The sequence below is a fragment of the Carettochelys insculpta genome, chromosome 11 (genome assembly GCF_033958435.1).
Source record: "Carettochelys insculpta isolate YL-2023 chromosome 11, ASM3395843v1, whole genome shotgun sequence".
NCBI classification, from domain to species: Eukaryota; Metazoa; Chordata; order Testudines; family Carettochelyidae; genus Carettochelys; species Carettochelys insculpta.
Genome location: NC_134147.1, coordinates 31,242,262 through 31,255,485, shown reverse-complemented (window position 1 = coordinate 31,255,485; position 13,224 = coordinate 31,242,262). Strand labels below are relative to the sequence as shown.

Genomic DNA, 13,224 nt, shown 5'->3' with positions numbered 1-13,224 from the left:
AAGATTTTAAGTGCATTTTTAAAATGCATTAAATGTTGTTCCCATTTCTCATAAAAGCTTCTGCGAGGGCGCTCCCCCACTTATGCTTATCTCTTTTGAGCTAAATTCCTTCAGTGACCCTGGGAGACACTTCACATTTTCTGCTGAGTTCTATTATTTCAAAATGTTCTCTTCTATACACGACTGACAAGCAAGTGGGCTAAACCGGCATGTTAGCCTCTCTCTCTCTGTCTGTGTGTGTGTGTACACAGGATTTGTGTCTATAGCTGTGTATGCGTGTTTGTCTGTGCGGATGGGGTAAATGTATCTGCAATATGGTCTATGTGTATACCCACGTGCATGCAAGTTAAGATGTGTGTAAAGATTTGTGTGACTTGTATGCCTACATCTCATACTCAGAGCACTCACTCTCTTGTGCTGCTAGAGTTTTGTTAGGTTTTTAGGAATCTTAACCTAACCAAATTAAAGCAGAGTGAAAAATATCTTCAGCTCAAACCTGTCATTGTCTGTGGACTGTCAATGAATTTGTCTGGCTTATTCTTCAGCTGAAGGTTTACCGGGAAGATATGGCTTTTTTCTAATGTGTGAAGCTGCATGAACAAAGAAACAAACATGTTCTAATGAAATTTACTATAACAGCAGATTACTCCCCACAACCCATACACACACGCAACAGGACTATCATCCTTTATTATTACAGTGCTCACATGCTTTACAGCATTGTTTCCCAGAATGAGAAGTGCTAATCATTAATAGGGGAAGCAGAGAAAAAGGTAAGGAGTATTTTTTCTGTCCTCAGTTTTTTTTTTTAATAGAGCAAACACAGAACCATCCACTGGGGATGCATTATTACACAGGGTTCTGTATCTGCTGATTGCTAAGTGGAAATGAGCAAGCAAATGCAAGAGTCTGCCTTGCCTACAGATTTTAAAATATTCCACCAAAATATATGCTTAGGGAAAACTTGCCCCTCAAACGTCTTTTTAAAATGTTTCTCTCGGAACCCTGTTCTGCCAAGACAGCACCTAATTCTATAGCAGCACTATAGGAACTTGGATGTTTTGGGGACATTATTAATGGATACTGAGATCAATGTATGCAAATAAGGGATTATTCTTCAGCTACAGAATCTTTTTTCCTTTCCAAGTTGTTATACATTCCCCACCATTCCCATAGCTGATACAGTCACTCCACAAATCCATGGCACATGTTCAGCAGATACAGGACACAAGCCTGCTATCACTGAGGCTAAGGGGATTTTTGCTATGGGCTCGGGGGTCGGGGGGAGACATGATTAGTCCTTGTAAAGCTCAATTCAGCAAGATGCTGAGAGTCCTCATCTACCACTGAAACCAACAGAAGTTGGGAGGACTGAGCACCTCTCAAGACTGAAACTCAAGTGACAAAATGCTCTTTCCTGCAATACTGAGCATTGCCTATGGGCAGATTAGAAACAACAGGATTAGATAAACCCTGAAATAGGAACTCTCTAAATAAGGCCAGTGAAGGGTATTGGGATATGCTGGGAACTAATGTACTAACGCTTAGACTGGGTGGGGAGAGAGCTGCTAGACAGTCCCATGGGATAATGCACAGAAAACAGGAAGCAGAGTGCCTGTGACTCTGGAATGTGCTCCCCGGCCATCAGCATATGCAAAGAGCACTCTGGGGCATCTTTCTGGCAATGCTAAAAGCTGCTTTGTTTCCTTTCCAATTCCACATTGCTTGAGGGGCAGGGGTTATTTTATTTGTTGTATGTTAGGTAGGGGGAGGGCTGAGATGGGCCCTAACCAAATGCCCCTGTTTGAAATAAAACCAGACTGCCTTGCAGATCCTCTGCCCACATACTTACCAGTACACTGCTGCACTGGACGGTGGAGGCATTCACCCATCTGGCTTCAAATGTCCTATCAGTTCCAAAATTACATTCCAAAAGAGTGCCCTAAAAGCAAGAGAAGAGTGTTTGCAACAATACGCTTTTCCATTTTTTCCATTAAAGTCAGAAATGAATGCAGCTGCAGGGCTTGGTTCTGATCTCTTTCTCCTGTGAACATCAGAAGTAAAGGTGTGCATCACTGGAGTCACCAATGTATATATTAGTCAGAGACTGAACAGGACCCAAAACTTTTAATTTGTGAATTACAGACTATGATTAACCCTGGTTAATGATAAATTAAAAAGTGAGTATTCGCTCAATGGCTGTCATGCTAAAAATCACACTGTCCCCTGTCTGCTGCAGGAAAGCTGCTCTGACAAGACAACTGAAGAGTTCCCTTGAAGTCAGGCAATCCACATCTTGATGAAAGGTGGAAGGTGGCATGGTATATAGTGTATAGTACTCTGGAAATCCTCAGCCAGCATATTGACATATAGGGGTCTTTTATAAGGATGGACTTTAGAATGGCCTGGAGGCCACTCTGAGTTACACCAAGAGCCATATTGGTCTCTAGCTGTCTTGCCTAAGCTGAACTGTAATGTGGCCAGTCATCTGTATTTAAAGTCACTCTTGTCCACCTAAAACTGTGCTGAGCAGAGCTGTGGTACACACAGGACTGATCAGAGCAGAGTCAGGAGGGCCATTTGGCCTTGGCCTCAAGCTCAAAGAAGGTTTCAAATTTAGACACTGTTAAGTTGTTGGCATTTGATAAGTTTTACAACTTGTTTTACGCGCATCCCTCAATAATTAGTGCATTTGCACAAGCAAAGGCTAGAGTAGCATTCGTTAAGCAAAAAATATGCAAATTTTGTCTCACTCTTCTTTGGTGCCTTATTTTGTTTTCATGCGTTGCCATTTTTATGGTTAGAGGCCTCAAAACGTGTCAGCGTGCCAAGACTCTCTGGACCTATGAGAGGGCCTGGGTACAAATACGACTCCGGCATAGGGTATTTTTCAAAAATATATTGCCCCTACACTATGGTACAAATAACACCACAAGACAAATTCTGCTCCCGGTTTCCCTAAAGTATACAGACTGTGTAAATCAATCCCCTCTCCAAGGCCGTAAGTCCAGCACCCTTAATGAGCACTAAATACACCATAAAAACACCATTCATATTTGATAAGAAAGTGTGAATATGAAAGAAGGTCCTGATTCATGGCAGGAGCATACTGACTCAGAAAGCACGTGTGTAGCAACAAGAACAAGGCTGAAATCCTTTCATTGTGAATTATTACCCCAAAATAACATACATTCTTCAACTGATCCATTCGCTCTCCCTCTTTCCTTAACACATTAGCAGTCTCAAAGGCTGCTAAACTGGATCTGACTTCCTGGATCCCCTCTATGCTGGGAATGACCATGGGTGTTTACAGAGCTTCTCCAAAGCAATGGAGCAGAACTAATCTTGTCCTGCTGCTCCGGGAGGATTTTGCAGATGGGAGGAGTGAGGAAGTAAAACTGCAGGGAGGTCGTCTGGACTGTCTTTTGGGAACTGAGGTGCCTCGGTAACCTTCCTGTTTACTCTGCTGCCCGTCAGATTACATGTGCAATGTCTTCCTCTTCAGCCACCTTGTGGCTCCACAGAGGAAGCCAGATTCTGTCCCATTTTGCTGACAATAGAGGGGCACATTCTTATTTATAAATGCCAGACCTTATACAGGAAACTGTAACCAAGCGACAGCAGAGAACAGTTTTCTTTGCTGTGGTAATGCATAGAACAAGGTTTTCCCAAAGCTTTATTAACATCACAACCCTACAGCCTCATCCTGCATGCCTGCTGCTCAAGCCCTTTACGCCTGAAGACATGCCCACCATCTGCTCATCACTCTAAATAAAAAACAAGATGAAGGATTACTGGTGTGTACATTCCCCCATTTGGCTTGCATTTTTATAGTAACTGTGCAGATGAATTAGGCTCACAATTGCACAGTGCAGTTGAGAATCTGACAAAACAACACAAGGCCCTTTTCCATAAATACCAGCATTTATTGAAGTAGTTCCACACCACTCTGCTATTTACTCTGTCCCTTCCTGGCTTCTAGAACACATCGCTCTATGGCTGCTGCTATCATTTGCCCCATGCAACCACCCAGATTTCACAGAAAGGGACGTCATTTTTTCAAAAGTTAAAATTTCTTTTCTGACCTGAATTCCAACCCATGGTCTGGACAGTGCATGGTTTTCTACACATATTTTTGGACTAGACTCAGTCTTCATGCTAGCTTTCCCTTTTAATAGTGTTTCTTTCTTTTCCAGGAGTAGGGCCCTGGGGATTGCCCAGCCCACAGCTTGGTAAGCATTCCCTCGAGAGAGCCAGACACCTGCAGGCTCACAGGATGGAACATGGAAAACATAGCCACAAAAAGTGTGAATTTTATTTCCTCCAAACATTTTGTTCTAGTGGATATTTTACAATGCACATAAATCCACATATTGCATGCATGCCATGAAAGGTCTGGCATTAACTAGAATAGATCCCTAGAGAATATCTATGCAACCTGAATTTTCCCTTTGCTTTTTCTATTTCAACCCACCCACCCAGATGGCTGCTTTCCATGAATATTCTCTGCTACTACAGCTATTTCTGACTCTAATGTAAGGTGGAAATGGGTAAGCTGCAACAAGACTTGATTTTAATGGGAGATAGATGCCTAACTGCCTTTGAGGATCATTCCTGTATGACAGTGGTTCCCAGCCTTTTCAAGATGGGGACCCATTTTGACAAGTCAGGAAGAGTTTGTGACCAAGGCAATTCAAAACTGCTGTGGGGTGGGAGAGAGGAGTTTCTCCCCTGGGAAAAAATGTACCCCTGTCTCCAGCTTAAAACCCTCTCAGCCACAAAACACTCCCCACCTCTTGGCTTAAACTCTACTCAGCTAAACTTACCAGATTTTTGGAAATCTTATGTGGGACAGGCAGTCCCACCCATGGGATCCCCAGCCAGGGCAGCCTGTCACGCATAAAATTTACAAAAAACAGGGTGGGGGGTGGGGACCCTGGCAGCCCTGCAGCTGGGAAGCTGGCTGGATTGTAGAACCATGGCCAGCAGCACCAGCCATGGGAACCCTGGCTGAGAGGATGGAGGGGACCCTGCAGCTGGGAGCCAGCTAGGGTGCGGAGCCCTGGCCAGCAGCATCAGCTGTGGGATCCCTGGCTGGGGGTATCCCACAACCCTGTGTCTGGGAGGCAGAGCCCCACCTGGCTCTCAGCTCCCCCATTCCGCCATCCCCAGGCTTTAATCCCTCTCAGCCTCCCCCGCACCCACTCCTACTTCACACGAGTTCCATGTGCTGCCACTGCTTTCCCTTCACTGGGCCACCACTGCCACCTCCTTGCGTGGCTCCCCACAGCCCTCCTATTCCCTTCCCCCACTGGTAGTGTGGGCAGTTCCCTGCCCTGCTGCGCTGAAATTGGACTCAGTTTAATGGTCAGATCCCTCCTGCCAGCTGTTAAAACAATTAAATTGAGTTTCATTTCAGTGCAGCAAGGCAGGGCAGAGACTGGGAGCCAGATGAGTGAGTGGATGCAGAGCCGCAAATGGCTCCTTTAACAGCTGTATGCAGCTCTGAGCCGCCCATCTGGCAACACTTACCAAACCTAATCGCAAACCATGTTTGGATCCTGTGATGGGCAGAGAGTGGCATTTCCCCAGAAAACTCCAGTCGTCTGGCTCTTAGACTTGTTACATGCCGCAATAGGATCACTCTGTTACTTCATCTGAACCTTTTTGCTTTCCCTAAAAATCGAATTACCTTGGAGAAATCAGCATTAGCCAGTGAGACTGTGAAGTCTTGAGAAGTCCCAGTGGGCATCGGTTCTAGCATGGCAGGCACAATCTGTGGACAATCAGTGGTGCTCTATAATTTAAATGACAAAAAACAAAGAAAGGTTAATGGAAACTTTGCTCAAACATGTTGAGTCTCCTCATGTAGAGAAATCAAGAAAAAATCATCTTCAGTCATAACTTAAAGTCAGCCTGACACCTACTATGCAAAGTTGACTCAGTGCTAGCGGGGGGACTGCCTGGCTAACAGGCCTATGAATGGGACCTTAACCTTTTACCTGGGGGTCACCAGTTGAAGTCCAGCCCAGGAAGGTGGTCACCAAAAATCAATACCATCTGACAGCTGTGTGGTAGCAACAAGATGGCTGCTTAAGTTCAATTCCCAGCAGACATCTGTCCTCACAACTACCAGCACTAACTGGCACCCTTGCTGGTGGTCTCAGTCTAAGACCAAATGGGACTGAAAACTAATCAACACACTTCTTGCAGGGCTGCCCGCCTTCAGTGCCTCTTCAGGGGTTATATGGGACTTCAGTCTCCCCATGACAGGGCTGTCAAGCTCGGATATTTCACTTCACACAGTAAAAAAAACTGTTTGTAAATCAAAAGCAAAACCATATGCTTTCCTCAGGTGCTGCTCTGAAGCTGTTATTGCAGCCCCTTTATTATAGTCACTTAAGTGCTGGAGGAAAATGCCAGAGGGACACTCAAAAGACACTGTACAATGGCAATGCATCCTGTGAGACTCCCTCCTGTCAGCAGAAAACAAAATGCCTTGTATATTGTAGTGCACGTCTTTAAGCCCCTGCAGAGATTTCATGTTACAGTTGTCTCCTCTGCAGGCTGGTATGCCAGAAGCGTGTGTGTACATAAGAGACACAGAACATGCGTGTGTGTGTGTGAGAGAGAGAGAAAATGAGGAGGTGGGGAAGGGGGGAGAAAACAAGTTTGTAAGAGGTGCTCGGTAGGAAGCAGCCAAAATGGAATGGCAGACTTTAAAGATCCAAGGCTGTGTCTACACGTGCCCCAAACTTCGAAATGGCCATGCAAATGGCCATTTCGAAGTTTACTAATGAAGCGCTGAAATGCATATTCAATGCTTCATTAGCATGCAGGCGGCAGCCGCGCTTTGAAATTGACGCTCCTTGCCGCTGCGCGGCGCGTCCAGACGGGGCTCCTTTTCGAAAGGACGCCGCCTACTTCGAAGTCCCCTTATTCCAATGAGCTCATGGGAATAAGGGGACTTCGAAGTAGGCGGCATCCTTTCGAAAAGGAGCCCCGTCTGGACGCGCCGCGCGGCGGCAAGGAGCGTCAATTTCGAAGCGCGGCTGCCGCCCTCATGCTAATGAAGCGCTGAATATGCATTTCAGCGCTTCATTAGTAAACTTCGAAATGGCCATTTGCATGGCCATTTCGAAGTTTGGGGCACGTGTAGACACAGCCCAAGTGAAACTGAACAAAGATTTTTAAAACTCATCCATCCTATGTCCCTCTCTCCCTATTTTTCTTCTCACTTGGGACTGATGAGTCTGACACTAAGCCCAGATTTTTATGACAAACCCATCCTGTTCTTTCATGAGACATAAACTACACTGCAAATAGCCGCAACAAAATAGGCCAGATTTGTCTCTCAGTTACCCCAGGGTATATCCAGAGAAATGCCTTTGACTGTGGAATCACTGGGGCAAGTGACAGCAGTAAATTTGATTTGATATTCAGAATAATGTATAATAAAGGGTCTGATTCACTTCTCACTTACCCTAGTTTTACTCTCATGTAACTCCACTGACTTCAGTGGAGATATTCCTGATTTACACCAGTGTGGAATTAAAATCAAGTTAGACAAACAGCTGAACATTTTCATAGTTCTGGAAGCTCTGTGCACTGGGAACTCTTAGCACTTTAAAGTGCCTCTCTCCAGACTCTTGTAAGCATGGCTTCAGGGTCAACGAATTATCTTAAAGTGTTTGTTTGACTATGGAAAATGTGTTTCAGTTCTTATCACGACACCAATCTTAACCAAGCACAGTCAGGGCTGCCTCATCATGAAGATTAAATAACAGAGGGAGAGCGGGAGAGAGAGACAGACAGACAGACAGACACTGGAGATGGGGAGAGAGGCAAAAACAACAAAGAAAAGGGCTTAAGGGAGATTTCAGTCCATAGTCTTCTTGAGCAAAAAGAGTTAAAGTGAAGGCAGCCAGAGATCGAAAATTTATGTGAAAGCTCCCCTATAGTCTCATGTACCCTTGCATGTCACAGCATCTGGCTTGGCTTGACAGATAAATACACTCAGAGAGCTGATTAACTGGCTGTCCTGCAGTCCCTTCTCCTGTTGTTCACCAGTGACTGGGGCAAGGGAACTTTCCAGCTGATTAGCTTATTCATGGCTGGATCAAGGAGAAAGGCTTGAATTTTTAAAATGCTCCTGCGTGGAGCTGATGTGGCATTTGATTCTCAGCAGAGATGCCACAGGTGCTTGTTTTTTCATAATGTGGAAAGATTTTCAACTGTTTAATTATTTCTGCTCAGGTTGCTGCCCTCAGGACTTCAGACTCAGGTCTGAACAGTACCTTGCTCTGCAAGAAATTCTATTAAAATCAGTGGAAACAAATAAGAATTAGTCCACTTGTTAATAGCAATTCAAAGGGACAGAGTTAGGATGTGCCTAAACCAGACACGAGATCTAAATCTACTTGAATTCTGAGGAACTAAGGGTTCAGATGTAAGCTTGATGCAGGTCTAGTTCTAGTTCCCAGGCAGTCACTCATGTCAGATTGGCTAAAGCTTCTTCAACGGCTTTGATTTTCATAAAATAAAAGGGTATGTGAGAGAAGCAAGAGTGTGGAAAAGACTTGGTGAAATCTCCACCAAGTGCCTTAACAAACATCAGAGAGGTGAAGGTCCAAGTTGTACCTTCATCTGGAAGCTGGTCTGTAACTTCCTGGGTTGTCCTTGTTTCCCTTCTTAGAGATAGGGACTGTATTTGCCCTTTTCAAGTCTTCTGAAATCTCTCCCATATTCCATGACCTCTCAAAAATAAAACCTAATGACATATGTTTCCTTAGTCAGCTCCTTGAGCATTCAAAGATGCATTTTATCAGGTCCTAGTGATCTGAAGACCTCCCTCAGTGAGGACAGCCAGATAAGTTGATCCTAGATAAGTTGATTCCAGCCATGCAATTTTTAGCTGGAATTGCATTGCTAGAACGGACTTTCAGGTCTAGTGTAGGCCCACCCTTAGAAGCCTAAGGCTGTGTCTATAATTATGAAAAACTTCGAAATGGCCATGCTAGTGGCCAAATCAAAGAATTCTAATGAGGCACTGAAATGAATATTCAGCATGTCATTAGCATACCACCAGCTGTGGCACTTCGAAAGTGCTGCATTTTGCTCGTGTGTGGCTCGTCCACATGGGGGTCCTTTTTGAAAAGGCACTGCAAACATCGAAATCCCCTTATTCCTATCAGCGGCTGGTGGCATGCTAATGAGGCGCTGAATATTAATTTCAGTGCCTCATTAGTGTCCTTTGATTTGGCCATTAACATGGCCATTTCTAAGTTTTTCGTAAGTGTAGATGTAGCCTAAGTGAAACATAGGCTCCCAAGAGCAGATATTAAAATATATTTACATTTGCATTAGATGCTTTTGAAAATCCTATCAGGCACTAATCTAGACAGGTAGGTGCCTAAATTACTTAAAATACCTGGCTGTAATTGCATAAGACATTTTTGAAAATTAGGTGCTTTTGAAAATTTAATCTTTGGGATTTAGTCGTTCACAAATCTTTTAAATTACTGTTATGCATTTATACAGCATCTACCATCTGAGGATGTCAAGGACTTTTGCAAAAAGGAAGTTACGTCTCATGGTAGGTATTAATATCATTATCTTCTTCCAAGTGGAGAAACTGAAACACAGACCAAAATGTGACTTGCTCAAGGTCACACAACAAATAATTGTCAGGGTAGGTTCAGCTCCCAGGAGATCTAATTCCCAGTCCCTCACTCTCACAACTAGGCAAAATTTCTTATATTCTCCATGAATAATCAGTATTATGAGCCAATGAAAAGAGCCCATATAAATGAAAAAGAGGGCACAGTCTGTAAGCATGGAGTATAGCTTTATTTGGACACACAATAACTGAAGGTAGGCAATCAAACCAGGTAACTGTGTGTGCAAAAGGGCATTTATGTGCATGCAGCAGCTGGATATTCATGTGCAACTGTGCTCTGGAATGTGGGTACACTTGGGCATACACTTTTATTTGATGATTTCTCCCTTCATTAAAACTAAATTCTTATCGCTGAAGCATCATTCAAAGACTTGCTCTATATTTTTCAGTATTTAACAGTTGTGAACTCAAGAGATTCAGTGATACTCAAGACGCATCCAAGTCTGAAGGCAATTCTTCAGGTTTCTTACTCAGCTTTTATTCTACCCCTCCTGAGGCAAATTTCCCACTGACTCTAGAGTATGGGTGTCCAAACTTTTGGCTTGCCTGGGCTGCATTGAGTAAAGAGGAATTGTCTTGGGCCGCATATAAAATACAGTTAATGTATATAAATCACATAATAATGTTAAAAGTTTACAATCTTGTGGGGCCACATTACTAGCTGTCCAGGGCTGCATGCAGCCCGTGAGCCGTGGGTTGGACACCCCTGCTCTAGAGGGAGTTTTGCCTGTATAAGGACCTCAGGATCCATCTCACCGAGCCCTTTTGGAGGCTTTTGCCTTTGGCAGCACTGAGGTCAAATGAGTAGTGTAATCCTCAGTAGTTCACGCAGTTTGTTCCTTTGACAGACCAAGGATTCTAGAGGCAGAAAAGCTGTGAGGTGACTCTGTGGTCAAAGGGTCATTGAGATGGCTATGCTTTCCCTAGAGGAGCAAAAGCAAAACCATTAGGCAGTAGGTGTAACATGGTCTGTGAAAGATTTTTTTCCTTGGAAGGAGAAATAGGGTGGGGGGCACAAGGCTAGGAATTTGAGTTTCCCTCCCTGGTGCATTCAGAGCTGTACAATTCAGGCTTTGTGAAGATACAGGGTTGACTTCTGCTCTTGTCCCCAGCAAGGCAGTGTGACTCTGGAGGAGTACATCCACTGAAGCCAATGGAATGACTCTGGATACACTAGGAGCAGAATGTGCCCACAAAAGAGAATTTGCCTGTGAATAGGAAACAGGCTCAGGATAAATACTAACCAATTTAGCTTATCTCTGGATTATTTTTGTGATCATGTAAGATTACCATTCACAGTAACCCCAGGAAATGTTCTGTGGGACAGTATATGTAACTATACACTAACATGGACAAGGTTATGAACACCAAATAAAAATTAGTTATTTTGTAAGTGACTTGTATTATTTTGGAAGTGACTTGGACAGATAAGCCATAGATCCCTGACATAGGGTGTCTGACTGTCTGTCTATATTATTTCTAAGGTGCCCTTCACTGCAGCGACAGGCTAGTTTACAGTCCTTGCTCAGGTACATCTTTCAGTGGTTAAAAACTGAACAAGAGCTTCAAGATTTGACCAACAGAAATTAGCAGTGGAAAAGACTTTGTTGGGTTACATGTAGTCAGTCCCTCCCTGTTAGTGCAGGATTGTTCCCTGGAATGTACTGGGCTCTTTAATTTTAAAATCAACCTATTTCTTTTGAGAAAAGATCTTTTCTTTAAAAAGTTATCAAAGTAGAGTATCTGCTGCTCTGAGTAGCTGAATTACTTTGATGCATGCATCAAGAGCCCAATTGTGCCAGCTGCTTGAATGCCTTCATAAGGTTTTTGTTCACATGCATGTTTGGAGGATCACTATTTTTTCAAATACCTGCAGGCACATGGAAAGGAAGATACACGTAATTAACTTCACTACTGATGTAATGTAATTCATGAATTTAATGAACTTCACTATTAATCACCAGTGGGAAAAGAAACTAGCATCTTCAAGTACTGGCTCCTGTCTTGAGCCGCAGGAGTAATTTTGCTGGCTGGTAGCAGAAGACTCATATTCTACTCAGATCAGTCACTAAAGAGGCCACTTAGCTAGAGGTACACAAGCAAGAATAAGGCTAGGTCTACACTAGAGACATTTCAGCACCACAGCTCTAACGATGCAGCTGTACTGCTGTAAGATCTCTCATATATTTGTGCTATGCTGATGGGACAGTGTTCTCCCGTCTGCATTAATTAAAACACTCCCAATAAGCAGTTATAGCTAAATCAGCAGAAGCTCTCTCACCAACACAGCACTGGGCACACTGCTGCTTATGCTGGTGAATCTTGTGAATCTTTGTCACTTAGGGATGTGTTCTTTTCACATCCTTGAGTGACATGTTTTACCAACACAACTGATAGTGTGTACATGGCCTAAGTTATTGTCTGCATTTATTTTCCTTTTCAAAAGTTTCTCTCATCTATAGAGCCCTGAGTCGATAACAAATTTTAATCTGCATCTGATCTGCAAGATGCAAAAATGGTCAGAGATATGAAGATATTTGCAGATTTGCAGGACTCTAGTCATTAAGTTATAGATAAGTAACAACATCATGTGACTGAATCAACTAGTGTCACACGCAGAATAGCCAAGAGTCAAAGGGTCACATTTTCAAAAGTGCTCCGTATGCTGGGCACTGAGAACATTTGAGAATCCAGCCCAAACTGAATGAGTCACAAACAAAGCATGGGTTGCAGATTTATACTGTTCATTTAATAATTACAAACTGCTAAGATATTTGGAAAAATCAAAATCTGTTCACAGATGAGTCACAAGTAGAGAAGAAGCTTAAATCTGCAATGAATATTATTCCCAAAGAACAATTTGACTGGCTGTGACTCAACAGTTATATGAAGCCTTTCATACTGTTTTTACATGAAAAGAACTGTATAGGATTAAGTCGCAATGTACAAGTCATATCTGCCTTCTTTCTTTAATGAATTACATGATTTCAGAGATTTCCACAAAGGGAGACAGGCTGTGCAGGGACATGAGTGAAAAGCAATTAGATGTCTGATGTCAAGTCTGGAAGGTGAGAATGGAAAGTCTAATACATAGCCAAAGTCCTTGTATAAAAGGTAACATGCAAGGGGAATCTCTGTCTGAACAATCTTGAAAGAGGTCCAGAGTGCTAGTGCCAAAAAACTATTCAATTTAAAATGAAAAGCTTAGCTTTGAGGGCCAATAAATTGATTGCTAAAGGCTAATGTTATTTAAATCAGATTCAGTTTTAAATTTCAGAAATTTCACTATGTGTTATTAGGAGCTGTAATCTGGATAAAGGTGATTTTCTGCATTTGCCCAGTGGTGCTCTAGCAAGTTAGCTGCCATTTCATTTATGTACCACAACAGCCTAGTAAAAGCTAAATGAATTCTAAGACATTGCAACATTTATTTTATTGCTTAAATCCAGGCATCCCAAGCTGCACAGAAATTAACACATTGTTCCAGTATGAATCATAATAAAAAGCCAAGGGACCAAACCTGCTGAAATAACGAGGAAAGCTGT

At 43.1% G+C, this 13,224-nt stretch overlaps 1 protein-coding gene across 1 annotated transcript in view; it reads right to left on the bottom strand.

The window, feature by feature from the left end:
* The window catches only part of PLXND1 (plexin D1), a 142,759-nt gene that overhangs the window by 76,919 nt on the left and 52,616 nt on the right, over nucleotides 1–13,224 (bottom strand). The window contains exons 9-11 of the mRNA XM_075006100.1: nucleotides 5,693–5,797; nucleotides 1,853–1,942; nucleotides 497–590 (exon numbers count right to left, since the gene is read on the bottom strand). Coding sequence (XP_074862201.1) covers nucleotides 497–590; nucleotides 1,853–1,942; nucleotides 5,693–5,797 — 289 coding nt within the window. The remainder of the gene's footprint in view (nucleotides 1–496; nucleotides 591–1,852; nucleotides 1,943–5,692; nucleotides 5,798–13,224) is intronic.